This window comes from Mobula hypostoma, chromosome 8 (assembly GCF_963921235.1).
Source record: "Mobula hypostoma chromosome 8, sMobHyp1.1, whole genome shotgun sequence".
NCBI lineage: Eukaryota > Metazoa > Chordata > Chondrichthyes > Myliobatiformes > Myliobatidae > Mobula > Mobula hypostoma.
Genome location: NC_086104.1, coordinates 127,723,270 through 127,739,762, shown reverse-complemented (window position 1 = coordinate 127,739,762; position 16,493 = coordinate 127,723,270). Strand labels below are relative to the sequence as shown.

Here is a 16,493-nt window from a genome sequence, read left to right as displayed (position 1 = left end):
CAGTCCACAATGTTGTGCCAACAATTTAACTTACTCTATGATCAATATAACACTTCCCTCCTACATAGCCCTCCATTTTTCTGTCATTCATGTGCTCTTCTTCAATGTCCCTAACGTACCTGCCTCTATCACCAGCCCTGGCAAGGCACTCCATGCGCTTATCCCTCTCCTTGTAAAAACCTATCTCTGACATCTTCCTCCATTCCCCCCCCCCCACTAATCTCTTCCTCCAATCACTTTAAAATTATGCCCTCTTGTATTAGTCATTTCCACCCAGAGAAGGTCTCTGGCTGTCCACTTGATCTATGCCTCTTATCAACTCTATCTAGTTGCCTCTCATCCTTCTTGGCTCCATGAACCAAGAACCACTAGCAAACGCTGGAGGGGGACTTAAGATGTCAGGCCAAGAGATTCAGGCATGAATAATTACTTGGAAAGGTGGCAAAGGATGAGCAATTTACAGTAAGCAGTAGTGACTCAGCAAACCAATAATCCAGAGACCCTGAATTTCTGTTCAGTTCATGACCCAGCACTGGGAAAATCAATCAGCGGCTCTCAATACTAACTGCCCAGAGCCAGAGCACAATGGGTCAACTCTTGAAGGACATAGTCCTGATGAAGGGTCTCAGCCCAAAACTTCAACTGTTTACCCTTTTCCATACATGCTGCCTGGCCTGCTGAGTTCCTCCAGCATTTTGTGTGTTTCTTGAAGGATGCAACCTGCAGAGGGAGCTCTTAAATGCTGATATGTTTAAGTTCAGTTTTATAGTCATTCAGCTGTATGCACATATACAGCCGAACAAAACTATGTTTATCACATACAGTGCCTATAAAAAGTACACACCTCCCTTAGAAATGGATTTAATTTGGCTTTTTTTTGACACTGATCAACAGGAAAAAAAAAAGTCTTTCATGTGAAAGTGAAAACAGATCTCTACAAGTTGATCTAAACTAATCACAAATATAAAACACAAAATAATTGCATAGGTATTCGCGCCCTTTAATATGACACACCAAATCATCACTGGTGCTGCCAATTGGTTTTACTAGTCATAATTAGTTAAATGGAGATCACCTGTGTGTAGTCAAGGTGTTTCACTGGTTGTAGTAAAAATACACCTGTATCTGGAAGGTCCAACTACTGGTGAGTCAGTATCCTGGCAAAAACTACACCATGAAAAGAACACTCCAAGCAACTCTGCGAAATGGTTATTGAAAAGCACGAGTCAGGAGATGGATAGAAGAAAATTTACAAGTCAATGATATCCCTTGGAGAACAGTTAAGTCAATCATCCAGAAATGGAAAGAATATGGCACAGTTGTAAATATACCTAGAGCAGGCCATCCTCAAAAACTGAGTGACCGTGCAAGAAGGGGACTAGTGAGGGAGGCCACCAAGAGAGCTGTGACAACTCTGGAGGAGTTACAAGCTTCAGTGGCTGAGATGGGAGAGACTGCGCATACAACAACTGTTGCCCGGGTGCTTCACCAGTCACAGCTTTATGTGAGAATGGCAAAGAGAAAGCCACTGTTGAAAAATAAATTCACACAAAAATCTGGGATAGAGTTTGCCAGAAGGCAGGTGGGAGACTCTGAAGTCAGCTGGAAGAAGGTTCTATGGTCTGATGAAACCAAAATTGAGCGTTTTGGCCAACAGACTAAACGCTATGTTTCGCATCAGCCAAACACTACACATCATCAAAAACACACCATCCCTACCGTGAAGCATGGTGGTGGCTGTGTTATGCTGTGGGGTTGCTTCACTGCAGCAGGCCCTGGAAGGCTTGTGAAGGTGGAGGGTAAAATGAATGCAGCAAAATATAGGGAAATCCTGGAGGAAAACCTGATGCCGTCTGCAAGAGAACTGTGACTTGACAGAAGATTTGTTTTCCAGCAAGACAATGACCCCAAGCATAAAGCCAAAGCGACACAGAAATGGCTTAAAAACAACAAAGTTAATGTCCTGGAGTGGCCAAGTCAGAGTCCAGACCTCAATCCAGTTGTGGCTGGACTTGAAAAGGGCTGTTCACTTACTACCCCTATGCAATCTGACAGCGCTTTTGCAGTTTTGTAAAGAAGAATGGGGAAAATTCGCAGTGTCCAGATGTGCAAAGCTAATAGAGACCTATCCACACAGATTCAAGGATGTAATTGCTGCCAAAGGTGCATCTACTAAATACTGACTTGAAGGGGGCAAGTAATTATGCAATCAATTATCTTGTGTTTAATAATGTAATAAATTTAGACCAGTTTGTAGAAATTTGTTTTCACTTTGACACAGAAGAGTCTTTCCCGTTGATCAGCGACAAAAAGGCCAAATTAAATCCACTGTGATTCAACGTTGTAAAACATGAAAACTTCTGTGGGGGGGTGGGGGAGTACTTTTTAAAGGCACCATATCACATATACAAGCTGACATAAGGTGCATATGTGCAGAGTGGATGTGGTGTGACCAGAGAGCCCAGATAGGATGTTAAAAGATCCAGTGGGTCTTCAGCAGAAGGATAACAAATACACTTCTCTACCTTTTCTCAATACTCTTTCAATCCCTCATATCTCAACCCTTTGCCCTCATACCACCCTGTGCAAACAACTCTCTGACTATGCAGCTTAAAACCCTGTGAATGACCATAAGCCATTCAGCCCATCGAGTCTGCTATGCCATTTGATCACGGCTGATTTATTTACCCCTCAACCTCAAACTCCTGACTTCTCCCCATAATCTTTCAAAAGTCCTGAATGAGCATAGCCCCTAAACACTCATGGATTCCACACATCCACAAAAGCCTGCATCCTTGAACGTTCTTAGTAATGTCTAATACTCCATCCCTATCTGGGACCAGCTGCATTACTTAAACGTCTGCAACAACAGACGCACTCAAAGCAATGGAGCAACCTCAGTAGGCCAGGCAGCATGTGTAGAGGGAAACAGACAGCTAGCATTTTGGGTCAAGACTCTTCATCCATAGAATCATAGAACACAGAAATCTATAGCACGTTACAGGCCCTTCGGCCCACTATGTTGTGCTGACCATGTAACCTACTCTAGAAACTGCCTAGAATTTCCCTACTGCATAGCCCTCTATTTTTCTAAGCTCCATGTACCTATCGAAGAGGCTCTTTCTTAAAAGACCCTTTTGTATCCGCCTCTACCAGCTTTGGCAGTGCATTCCATGCACCCACCACTCTCTAGTGAAAAAATGACCTCTGACATCCCCCTTGTACCTATTTTCAAGCATCTTAAAACTATGCCCCCTCACGTTAGCCATTTTAGCCCTGGGAAAAAGCCTATGGTTATCCACACGATCAATGCCCCTCATCATCTTATTCAGGTCTATCAGGTCACCTCTTATCCTCCGTCACTCCAAGGAGAGAAGGCCAAGTTCACTCAACCTGTTCTCATAAGGCAACATCCTCATAAATCTCCACTGCACTCTCTCTATAGTATCCACATCCTTCCTATAGTGAGGTAACTAGAGCAGAACACAGTACTCCAAGTGGTGTCTAACTAAGGTCTTATATAACTTTAACATTACCTCACGGCTCTTGAACTCAATCCCATGGTTGATGAAGGCTATCACACCATACGCCTTTTTAACACACTGTCAACTTGTGCAGCAGCTTTGAGTGTCCTATAGACACAGACCCCAAGATATCACTGATTCTCCACACTGCCAGGAGTCTCACCATTAGTATTATACTCTGTCTTCAAAACTCAAATAGAAGTCCAGATGAGGGATTTTGTCTGGAAACACTGTCTGTCCACTTGTCTCTTCCCACTTGGAAACTTGGGATTTAATAATTTCCAATAATGTTCCCATTAGGAACAACACTGGTTTAAAAATTAAAGATCAACTTTATTTGTCTATGTACATCGAAACTTACAGTGCAATTTGTTGTTTTGCATCAATAACTAACAGTTCAGAGATGAGCTGTGGGCAGTCTGCAAGTGTAGCCAAGCTACCGGTGCCAACCCAACTTACCAACCCTAACCCATACCGTCTTTGGAATGTGGGAGGAAACCAGAGCACCCGGAGGAAACTCACGCCGCCACGGGGAGAATTGAACAACGATTGCTGGCACTGTAAAGCATTATACTCACTGCTATGTTACCATGGTCAGTTCAAGTTTAATTGTCATTCAACTTTCCAGGAATACAGCCAAACAAAAGAGCATTACTCTGGGGACCAAGGTGCAAAACACAGCAGCAACAGCCACACACAGTACAAGGCACATATAGCACATAGGAGATACCGTTACAGAAAAAAATATATAGTCCAAGTCCCAGAGTCCACGAATGTTGCAGCAGTCCGCAGTTGAATGCAATAATGTCAATTGAACATTGGGGGGCAGCACTGACTCCAGCCTGGACACCGCACCACATCGCCTCCAGTGGAGCGCACTGAATCCGACCTCTCCCCCCAGGGTGGCTGTAAATAGGTGACACTGCAGCTTGAGGCCTAGTCCACACTGCTCCCCCGCCGTCTACCGATAAATCGGTGAATCGAGCTTGCAGCCTTCCACATTAACAATGTCCACTGGGGTCTAGTGATCACAAGATGGGCGGCTGAGATGATCACCTGCTGTAGGACTTCACACCGCCTGTGCGCCACCAACTCCCCCGATGCCTCTCTGACGCAGTTGGCAGCACGATCCTTATCAGGTCCAGCTCCTTCGGTTTCCCCGCCAACAGGCATCTCGCCAATGAGGCAGACCTGCTGTACCTTTAAGTTCTTAATGTCCAGCAGGGTGTTGCAATTGTACAAAGACCTTTAAAAAAAAGACATCATCACCTTTGGTTGACCACGGAGAAGCCGCTGTGACTGAGCACACTGCCATCTTACTAGAACTGTGTTCACTGTGCATCTCCAACATTCCAGGCGTACTTGTGAACCAATTCACCAAGGTAAACAATCAAGGCGCCAGGAACCCCTCCACTGCGACTGCACCTGTGGCTCACAGTTCAATAATATTTACCAGAGCATAATAATATAGTCTGCAGCTGAGGTCGGAGATCAATTCCGGCGTTCTCTGTAAGAAAAGTTTGTACATTATTCCCATGTGCCTGTCCGTTTCCTCCGGAAGCTCCAGTTTCCTCCCACAGTCCAAAGTTTAATCGTTAATAGGTTAATTGGTCATTCTAAATTGTGCATTGATTAGGTAGGATTAAAATCGGTGGACTGCTGGGTGGCACAGCTTGACAGGCCAGAAAGGCCTGTTCCACACTATCTCTAAAATAAAATCAACTTAAATTAATATGGTCCTGTATTAATAACAACCTGGTATAAACAGGATGCAGCCTTAAGAACACATAAAGCTACCAGGGATAATTGACAGGGCACGGCACAAGACCAGGGGAGCCAGCAGTCAGCACGCTTCCAGCGCTGGCAACTGGTCAAAAGCCCTTGAATTCAATCTCCTGAATGTAGGGACAACTGGGGAGGGAATAATTCTGCACTGACGTACTGTCTTTGTTTGGCTTCCACAAAAACACAGCCCCAAGGGGCTCCCTATCATCTTCCTGGAAAATGTGGAACTGTCAGGCGAACCTTCAGAAGATGAAATAGAGACAATGAGGTCATTGTGCAAAGGGAAAGATGTTCCTCCATATGAGGAACTCCGGGGAGTTCTCAGCTCTACATTCAAGACTCTCGGATTTGTTTCACATCTTATGAGTTGGTCTTCCAACTTTTCCCCATCCTCCCACTGCCTTGCCCCGAGTCCATTTGAAAACAGGTGAGCAGCTTGATGTAGGTGTAATCAGCTCCAAAACTAGCCTCACCTCCAAGTCCCAACTCTGCTAGATTTGGCTAATCAACTACTTGATGCAAAGGGATTTCACAAAACAACAACCTCCCCTGATCTAACACTCATGACAACAGCTCTCCATCAAATGTGAGACTAGAACCTGCTGCCCATGCTGTTGCCTCAACAATACAACCAACATAATCAAGAACTCATCATGACCCTAATGCATTCTCTCTTCCCCACCCTTCATTCTGACAGTCAGAAGGTACAAAAGCCCGAGAACACATACTACCAGGCTCAAAGACAGCTTCTGTCCTGCTGTTGTTAGATGTTAAAGATAAACTTAATCGTCCAGTCTACCTCATTGTGGCTCTGTACTTTCTCTGTCAGAGTAACACATAATTCTGCATTCTCTTTCCCTTGGACATGCTACGTTGACAACACTCAGCACAATTCTTACTGAATTGATTTGACGCAAAACAATGCATTTCACTGTATGCGCACACAAGAGATGCCAATCTCTTTAATCTCCCTCTTCTGTGACTTTCTGTGGGCTTTCTTGATTCAGGCTGCATGTACTTTCTCTTATTCTCTCCCTCCCTTCCTGCAGCCCCACAACCCCAAACTCCGGGAATCGGTGAGTAACTTTGAACAAGCCACATGGAATTCCTCAGGTGAACGTGACACCACTGGGATCCAAGATTTCGCCTCCTACCAAGACTCCACCTAGCCCACCAGCCCAAGGCCACGACCCTTCTGCCCACTGCCAGGATGCTAGCAGCTAGCACTCCCCACTTCTGCCCTACCTACAGACCGTCCCTACTTTACCAAGCTCGGCCAACACCAAACCCTCAAAGTTCTGCAACATCCCACCCCTCACCGCACCCCATCCCTCTCTGTTTATCACAGCATCCCCATGACCATCCCATGCACTCAGCCCAACACCCCTCATCATCAGACCACTCCCCCGCCCAGACAGCTATACAAGACCTTGATCAGACTCCACTTGGAGTACTGTGTTCAGTTCCGGTCACCTCGCTACAGGAAGGATGTGGATACTACACAGACAGTGCAGAGGAGATTTACAAGGACGTTGCCTGGATTGGGGAGCATGCCTTATGAGAATAGGTTGACTGAACTTGGCCTTTTCTCCTTGGAGTGACGGAGGATGAGAGGTGGCCTGATAGAGGTGTATAAGATGATGAGAGGCATTGATCGTGTGGATAGTCAGAAGCTTTTTCCCAGGGCTGAAATGGCTAACACGAGGGGGCATAGTTTTATGGTTCTTGGAAGTAGGTACAAGGGGGATGTCAGAGGTAAGTTTATCACACAGAGAGTGGTGGGTGCGTGGAATGCACTGCCAGCGACGGTGGTGGAGGTGGATACAATAGGGTCTTTTAAGAGACTCTTAGATAGGTACATGGAGCTCAGAAAAATAGTGGGCTATGCGGTAGGGATATTCTAGGCAGTCTCTAGAGTAGGTTACATGGTTGGCACAACATTATATAATGTACTGCAGGTGTCTACGTTCTATGTTCTTACCATTCTCCCCTCACACCTTCCTCTTCTTCATCACACCCCTCACCATCCCAACCCCCTTGAACCCCTCCCTCTCATTATCCCACTCCTCATCACAGCCCTCCACCTGACCACTGCAGGCAACTTTGGCCCAAGGTGCTCACCGTTTCATGATCTGGATCTCCAGGCACCAGCGTTCTCGGTTCCTGGCGCTCAACTCCTGCCGACACTGCTTGATGGCAATCTGCTCCCCGGTTTCCTGCAACCACAGTGACATTAATAAACACCCGCAGCACAGGCACCGGACAAACCTATCTTGGAATCCAGTCAAACTGACAACTAAAGAGCAGCCAGCTGTTTGACGTCAGTGTCCGATCGCTCAGCGTGTGTTAACCAGCCCCATTTCAAAGTTTACAACAAAGAAACGCAGCAAGTCTTGACACACTGACAAAGAGGTAAAATACAAGGAAGAATACAAGGGCAGCCTGGTAGCATAGCAGTTGGCATTTGGCCTTACAATGCTCGCGATCAGAGTTCAATTCCCGCCACTGCCCGTAAGGAGTTTGTACATTTTCCCTGTGGCCGCGTGGGTCTCTGGTTTCCTGCCATATTCCAGAGACGTGTGGGTTGGGGTTAATGAGTTGTGGGCATGCCATGTTGGACCATAAGCTTGTCCCCGGCATATCCTCAGACTCTGCTGGTTGTCGACGGAAAGAGCACGTTTCACTGTACGCTTCAACGTGTACGAGACCAATAAAGCTAATCTTTAGATTAAAGAACAAGAGGCACTAGGTTACAAAAGTGGCCCAAGGTTAGATACCATGCAGGAGAGAAACCAGCAAGTGTAGAAACCCAGATCTTCAGAGGAGATAGGACACGTCGAGGAAGTTTCCAGTGAGGGGGGGGGATCTCATCAAATCCTGAAATAGATAAAGTGGGTGTGGAGAAGGTGTTTCCTATAGTGGGGAAGTCTAGAACCAGAAGGCACAGCCTCGAAGTAGAGGGTCGTCCATTCAGAACAGAGGTGAGGAGGAATTTCTGTAGCCAGAGGGTGGTGAATCTGTGGAACTCATTGCACAAATGGCTACGGAAGCCAAGTCATTAGGTATATTTCAAGCTGAGGTTGATAGCTTCTTGATTAATAAGGGTGTCAAAGGTTGTGAGGAGAAGGAAGGAGAAAGGGGTTGAGAGGGATAATAAATCATTCATAATGGAATGGCAGAGCAGTCTCAATAGGACAAATGGCCTAAGTCCGCTCTTCCGTCTCACCGTCTTCCAGAACCAACATAGCATGCCCACAACTCACTAACCCTAACGTTTTTGGATTGTGGGACAAAATTGGAGCACCCAGAGGAAACCCATGTTATCATTGGGAGAACATAGAAAACTCCTCATAGACAACGGCCTGGGCACTAATCACTGGTGTTGTAACAGTATTACGCTAGGGAGAGAGGGGGGGGGGAAGAGACAGAGAGAGAGACAGAGAGAGAGAGAGAGAGAGAGAGAGAGAGAGAGAGAGAGAGAGAGAGAGAGAGAGAGAGAGAGAGAGAGCATTCGCACACAGCGCCTGTGTGTCTTTATATAAACATACAGGGACTTGAACTTGGATGAGTGTGTTTTTAAAACCAGCAGGGCATCACATTGCCTGCTCACCATCCACTCTGGTTACAGCTCTGCATTGTGTCCCTGCTGCACAAGTGCTGTGTGCTGCCTGGAAGGGAACAAGGTCACTTCGTGGCTATAGGCTGCATCTTACTGTAAGGACGGCTTGTGGCGTCTGTGAGCCTCAATAACTAATGAACTGATTCAGAGTTTCTTGGACTTAGTTCTTCCCTGAATGCTTGTGCTAGGATGAGGTCTTCAAAATTACTCATTCAGGTTACAGATTACAGACAAAATCAACCCTTGCGTTAAGCAGGCTTCGCTGAAGATGGAGGGAGGGAGGGAGGGTGGGGGAGTTAATTGGAATGTGGGGTGAAAAAGACAGGTTTGGTCATTGCTTGGCCCTGTGCTTTAGTCTTCTGCTTCTGTCTGTGTCTCACCCACTCCTTCTCTTTGAACATACCAGCCAAACTCAGCGACGGCACAGGGGTGATGCCTCCTGACCTGCCTTTGGAAGGGTGCATCAAGTTCACCGATTTCAACATTTTTAGTGTTTTTACTCTGGGTTTCCAGCTTTCCTTCCAAATTCCTTTTGCTATCTTTAGACAGTCAGTCAGTGTTTGCATCTCCTTCCCTCCTCAGTAAGGGGGCAGGGAGAAGATGGTAAAGGGATTTAATAGGAACCCTTCAGGCAACTTTTGAACCCAGGAAGTGGGACTATGGTTTAAGATGCTGGAGAAACTCAACAGGACAGGAGTTTAAGAGGGCACACCAGTGGTGAGATTTCACTAGGAGTTTGAGGAGCTTTTGTATGTCACCAAAGACTCTAATAAATTTCTACAAGTGTACCATGGAGGCCATTATGACAGGAAGAAGCTATAGAGGGCTGTAAACTCAATCTACTCCATCATGGGCACCAGACTTCCAACCATCAAGGGCATTTTCAAAAGACAATGCCTCAAGAAGGTGGCATCCACCATGAGGACCTACATCATCCAATACATGTCCTCATCTCATTACTACCATCAAAAAGGAGGTACAGGAGCCTGAAGACACACACTCAATGTTTTAGGAACAAAGTCAAAGTAAATTTATTACCAAAGTACATATATGTGACCATATACAATCCTGAGTTTCGTTTTCTTGCAAGTACTCAATAAATCCATAATAGAATAATAAATGTAACAGAGTCAATGACAGACTGCACCAACTTGGTCGTTCAATCAGTGTGCAAAAGAAAACAAACGGCAAATACAAAAAAATAATCAGCAGTAAATATCAAACGCATGAGATGAAGAGCCCTTGAAAGTGAGTCCATAGGTGTGGGAACATTTCAATGATGGGACAAGTGACGTTGAGTGAAATTATCCCCTTTAGTTCAGGAGCCTGAGGGTTGAGGGGTAATAACTGTTCCCGAACTTGGTGGTGTGAGTCCTGAGGCTCCCGTACATTCTTCCCGATGGCAGCAGCAAGAATAGAGCATAACCTGTGTGCTGGGGGTCCCTGATGACGGATGCTGCTTTATTGCGATAGCATTTCACGCAGATGTGCTCAATGGTAGGAAGGGCTTGACCTGTGTTGAACTGGGCCATATCCACGACTTTCTGTAGGATTTTCTGTTTAAAGGCATTGGTGTTTCCATACCAGGCCATGATACAGCCCGTCAATATAATCTCCACTACACATCTATATAAGCTTGACGAAGTTTTAGATGTTATGCTGAATCTAAGCAAATCCTAAGGCAGCCGTGCTTTCTTCATAATTGCACTTATGTGCTGGTCCTCCAAAATAATAACACCGAGGAATTTAAAGTTGCTGAACCTCTCCACCTCTGATCAGGACTGGCTCATGGACCTCTGTGTTCCTTCTCCTGAACTCTATGATCAGCTCCTTGGTCTTGCTGACATTGAGTAAGAGGTTGTTGTTGTGGCACGACTCAGCCAAATTTTCAATCTCCCTTCTATATGCTGATTCATCACTACCTTTGATTCAACCTGTGACAGTGGTGTCATCAGCAAACGTGAATATGGTATTAGAGCTGTGCTTAGCCACACAGTCATAGGTGTAAAGCGAGTAAGCAGGGGGCTAAGCACACAGCCCTGTGATACACCTGTGCTGATGGAGATTGTGGAGGAGATGGGGCTGCCAATCCAAACTGACTGGGGTCTGAATATGAGGAAATCCAGGATCCAACAGCACAAGGAGGTATTGATGCCAAGGACTTCGAGCTTATTGATTAGTTTTGAGGGGATGATGGTATTGAATGCTGAATTGTAGTCAGTAAAGAGCATCCTGATGTATGAATCTTTGCTGCCCAGATGTTCCAGGGTTGAGTGAAGAGCAATGACATGGCATCTGCTGTGGACCTGTTGCTCCAGTAGGCAAATAGGAGTAAATCCAAGTTGCTTCTGAGGCAGGAGTTGATAATGCTTCATCACCAGCTCCTCAAAGTACGTCATCACTGTGGATGTAAGTGCTCCTGGGCGATAATGGTTCCAACATTCTTCTTAGGCAGCGATATAACTGAGGCCTGTGTGAAGCAAGTGGGTACTTCAGACTGCCGAAGTGAGAGATTAAAGACCACAGTGAACACTCTAGCCAGTTGATCAGCATGGGCCTTTAGCACTTGGCCAGGTACCCTGTCTGGGCCGGATGCTTTCTGTGGGTTCATCCTCCTGAAGACTGCTCACACATCGGCCTCAGAGACTCAAATGACGGGATCATTGAGGGCTGTGGGAGCTTCTGATGGTTCCTCCGTGCTTTGACAGTCAAAGCGAGCATAGAAGGCATTGAGTTCATCTGGTAGCGAAGCCTTGTTGTCACCTATGTCACTTGGTTTCACTTTGTAAGAGGAGGTAACATTCAAGCCCTGCCCCAACTATCCAGCATCCTTCATTGATTCAAGTTTAGTCCGGAAATGTCACTTTGTCTACGAGACATCTTAGTGTGTTGGGACCTCTGGTGCTACAGGTTATATGCTGATGATAATTGGGCAAGGTTTTCTTCAAACAGGCCTGATTGAAGTCCCTGACCATGATTTGCAATGCAGCATGCAGTAGCTCAAGCGCTTGATTACAGTCAACCACTGGTGATATGTAAACTGCGGGCAGAATTATAGAGGAGAACTCCCCAGGTAAATAGAACAGATGTCACTTGACCATTAGGTGCTCAAGGTTGAGGGAACACGAGTTTGACAAAAAGCCACATCTGAACACCACCGAGATTTTATCATGAATCACACACCTCCACCTTCTGCCTTCTCTGAATCATTAATTCGGTCCCTTCAGTAAATCGAGAACCGCTCGGGTCTGACTGCTGTATCTGGTGTGCTGCTGGAAAGCCATGTAACGCTAAGACATAGTACAAAACGATCACTCATTTCGCTCCGATACAACCTTACCCTGAGGTCCTCAATTTTGCTCTCCAGCGACTGCACATTTGCTGGGTAAAGGGGGCCTCGTCTCTCTGCATTTCAGCCTGGCTTGGAGTCACCCCCCTCCTCCTTGCTTCTGGCCATGGCCCGTTTATAAGTGCTGTACCTGCCTAGCCTGCAGGACACTTCTATTGTTCACGGACGCCATCTTGCATCCACTCTGTCATCAAATTTCTGAATGGTCCATTAATACTACCTCAATATTTTTGCTCTCTTTTTGCACTACAGATAAAAATTTGTATACCTTTTCTTATAACTTATAGTATATTTTATGTATTGCACTGTATTGCTGCTGCAGAACAACAAACTTTATGACAGGGAGGCAAAACAACATTGAGGATATACTGTACAAGGATTACAGAGGAGGAGGAGGAGGAGGAGGAGGAGGAGGAGGAGGAGGAGGAGGAGGAGGTGCTTGCTATCTTGAGCCAAGTTAGGGTGGATAAATACCCAGCTCCTGACAAGGTGTTCCCTCGGACATTGAAGGAAGCTACTGAAGAAACTGCAGAGGCCCTAGTGGAGATACTTAAAAAATCCTTAGCTATGGGTGAGGAACCGGAGAACTGGGGATCAGCTCTGTTCCGTTGTTTAACAATAAGCTGGGAAATTACAGGCCGGTGAGTCAGTAATGAATTAGTTATTGGAAGGTATTCTAAGTGACCAGATAGATAAGTATTTGGATAGTCATGGACTGATTAGGGATAGTCAACACGGTTTTGTTTGTGGTAGATTGATGTCCAACCAATCTTAGAGTTTTTTTTGAGGAGGTTACCAGGAAAGTTGAAGGAAAGGCATTGGATGTAGCCTACACGGACTTTAGCAAGGCCTCTGACAAGGTTCTGCATGGGAGGTTGGTCAAGAATGTTCAGTCGCTTGGCATTCAAAATGAGGTAGTAAATTGGACTTGACACCTGTGGGAGAAGTCAGAGATGATTGCCTCTCTGACAGGAAGCTTGTGACAAGTGGTGTACCACAGGGATCGGTGCTGGGTCCACTGTTGTTTGTCATCTATAATCAACGATCTGGATGATAATGTGGTAAACTGGATCATTAAATTTGGAGACGCCGCCAAGATTGGGGGTTTAGTTCGATAGCAAGAAAGACTATGAAAGCTTGCAGCAGGGTCTGGGCCAGCTGGAAAAATGGGTGGAAAAATGGCAGGTGGAAGTTAATGCAGAAAAGTGCGAGGTGTGAGGTAATGCCAGGGTAAGACTTAGACAGTGAACAATAGGCCACGGAAGAATTATATAGATATAGATAGAATAGTACAGCACAGTGCAGGCCCTTCGGCCCACAATGTTGTGCCGACCCTCAAACCCTGCCTCCCACATAAGCCCCCAACTTAGATTCCTCCACATACCTGTCTAGTAGTCTCTTAAACTTCACTAGTGTATCTGCCTCCACCACTGACTCAGGCAGTGCATTCCACGCACCAACCACTCTCTGAGTAAAAAACCTTCCTCTAATATTCCCCTTGAACTCCCCACTCCTTACCTTAAAGCCATGTCCTCTTGTATTGAGCAGTGGTGCCCTGGGGAAGAGGCGTTGGCTATCCACTCTATCTATTCCTCTTAATATCTTGTATACCTCTATCATGACTCCTCTCATCCTCCCTCTCTCCAAAGAGTAAAGCCCTAGCTCCCTTAATCTCTGATCATAATGCATGCTCTCTAAACCAGGCAGCATCCTGGTAAATCTCCTCTGTACCCTTTCCAATGCTTCCACATCCTTCCTATAGTGAGGTGACCAGAACTGGACACAGTACTCCAAGTGTTCTAACTAGTGTTTTAGAGAGCTGCATCATTACATCACGACTCTTAAACTCTATCCCTCAACTTATGAAAGCTAACACCCCATAAGCTTTCTTAACTACCCTATCCACCTGTGAGGCAACTTTCAGGGATCTGTGGACATGTACCCCCAGATCCCTCTGCTCCTCCACACTACCAAGTATCCTTAGTAAGGTAGGATGGAACAGAGCGATCTGGGTATATAGATCCATAATTCCTTGAAAGTGGTGTCACAGGTTGATAGGATTGTAAAGAGAGCTTTTGGCACATTGGCCTTCATAGACCAAAGTATCGAGTACAGGAACAATGTGATTACTCACTGTGATCTGCGCAAATGTGACAATGTGATAACTTGGGTATTTGGCCGTGCAGTCATGCGTGAGCAAAGTGTACAGCAATGTGTTGTGTATTTAATATTTCAGTAATGTTTGAGTAATCTTGTTTCTATTGTTTGATTAAACATTCTTGCTTGTTTAAATAATTAATTATGGGTTAGATGTAAAATATGTTAACTACGTAAGACATCATGCTACTACGTGATAGGTGCACACCTCGCTTAAAGTGTACTCTAAATTACACCCATATTTTAGGACTCCCGTGTCTTTTCTTGAATTGGTTTAATGATTTGAAGTTACAAAACAGAACACTGGCAACAAGGTATTTTTAAAACGAATCTGAGACGGCTTTTGACCTGCAGCGAGAGGTTCAAACTTTTTTTAAAAAACGTAGCAAGGAATGGGCGAATTTTAAAAAAAAACAGCATAGCACATACAGCGACAGTCTTTGGAAGGAATGAAATGATCAAGTTGTTTATTTTTTAAAAGTCAGAAAACTGAAGGATTCACTGGTTCATAATCAGTGAGTATCAGCTGATAATAATCATTAAAAATAGCAGAAATCGCTGACTACATCGAAAAGATTGACTTGTTTGATTACACAACAGATAATTGGCTCACATAAACTGAGCTATCAGAACAGTATTTTGAAATAAATGAAACAACCAAAAAGTGAGTGCCAAATTTGCTAACTGCTTTATGTTTAAAGGCACATAGTTTGCTTCCAAGTTTAACTGCTCCAACTAAACCATCAGAAATGAGCTTTCCTGATATTGTTATAGTAATGCAGAAACATTTAAAACCAAAACCATTGGTGATTTCAGAATGCTTTAGGTTTCATAAGTGAAATCAAAAGGAAGGAGAGTCCAATTCAGCATATGTGGCTGAATTGGAGAGATTGTTTGAACACTGTCAGTTCGGTAATGGGTTTAATGATGCACTGAGAGACCACGTAGCTTATGGAATCTTAAAAGGAAGCATTCAAAAATGGCTCCTAACTGAAGCACAATTTACATTTAGAAGAGCAGTCAAGCAATGGAAATAGCAGCCAGAAATGCAATGTAGTTGTCGTCAGGATTGAAAGTGACATGGTTAAGGGGAACATGAGAGAGAACTTCTTCACTCGGGGTGATGAGTGTGAAACAAGCTGAGTGGAAATGGTGGATGTGGGTCCGATTTCAATATTTCAGAGAAATTTGGATAAAGTACACAGATGGGAGGGGTGCAGGGGGTTTGCCATGGACGAGATAGGCCAAAGGGACAGTTTCTGTGCTCTATGACTCTATATGCCACTGACAGCAAACCTGATTCTGAAGTAGGTCACTAATTCTATTGTTAACTCTGGAAGATAGATGTGCACAAGTTGGCCTCCTTATTTCTCATGCAACTAACTTGTCTTGTTACTGACTCTGCTAGCAGGCACGTGACTCAACGGTGAAAAGGCTGAACCTCATAAGCAATACAGGTCTAGGGTCAGTGTGATGTGGGGTTCAGCCAAACTGGAACGCCAGGTGGTTCCAATGAAAGAAACCTCGATCCGAGCGGATGCTGTGTAAATACTGCCCGTACACAGATCGTACACCAACGTAAAATTATAAAGAAAGTATGTTTACCCATTTTTTAAACTTTACCAAACAGTTAACAGAGAAAGAAAAAGGTAAGAGGTCCTATTACAGCTAAATCAGCCTTATTGTGCACAGAAACGTTGGAGCTCATTCCTGTAGCAGCTAGGAGTAGTTGAATTCTCCTCACCAACCACAGACAGAACTTCCCTTCTTGGAATCCTCTGCCGCACGAAGCACTCCTTGCATCAGGGTCAACTTTCAGATGGGATCTTCCCTGGTGCTCTTCCCTCCAGACCTCCCACCAAAAGACCCCAAACCAGACTACTGTCCTTCACAAAACCCTTCCTGTTCAGCTCTAGAGAATGCTCCATGCCACCCCACTCCAGATTGGCTGACGCACCATTCCTAAGTTGGACAACATGGCTCCCTATCTTTAGCTGAAACCAAAACACTCTGACCAGAAGGACACACTCCTTTTACAGAAAACTGCTAAAGTACCTCA

The 16,493-nt window shown here is 45.1% G+C and overlaps 1 protein-coding gene across 1 annotated transcript in view; it reads right to left on the bottom strand.

The window, feature by feature from the left end:
- The window catches only part of ikbkb (inhibitor of nuclear factor kappa B kinase subunit beta), a 154,057-nt gene that overhangs the window by 56,897 nt on the left and 80,667 nt on the right, over positions 1-16,493 (bottom strand). The window contains exon 3 of the mRNA XM_063056763.1: positions 7,431-7,525. Coding sequence (XP_062912833.1) covers positions 7,431-7,525 — 95 coding nt within the window. The remainder of the gene's footprint in view (positions 1-7,430; positions 7,526-16,493) is intronic.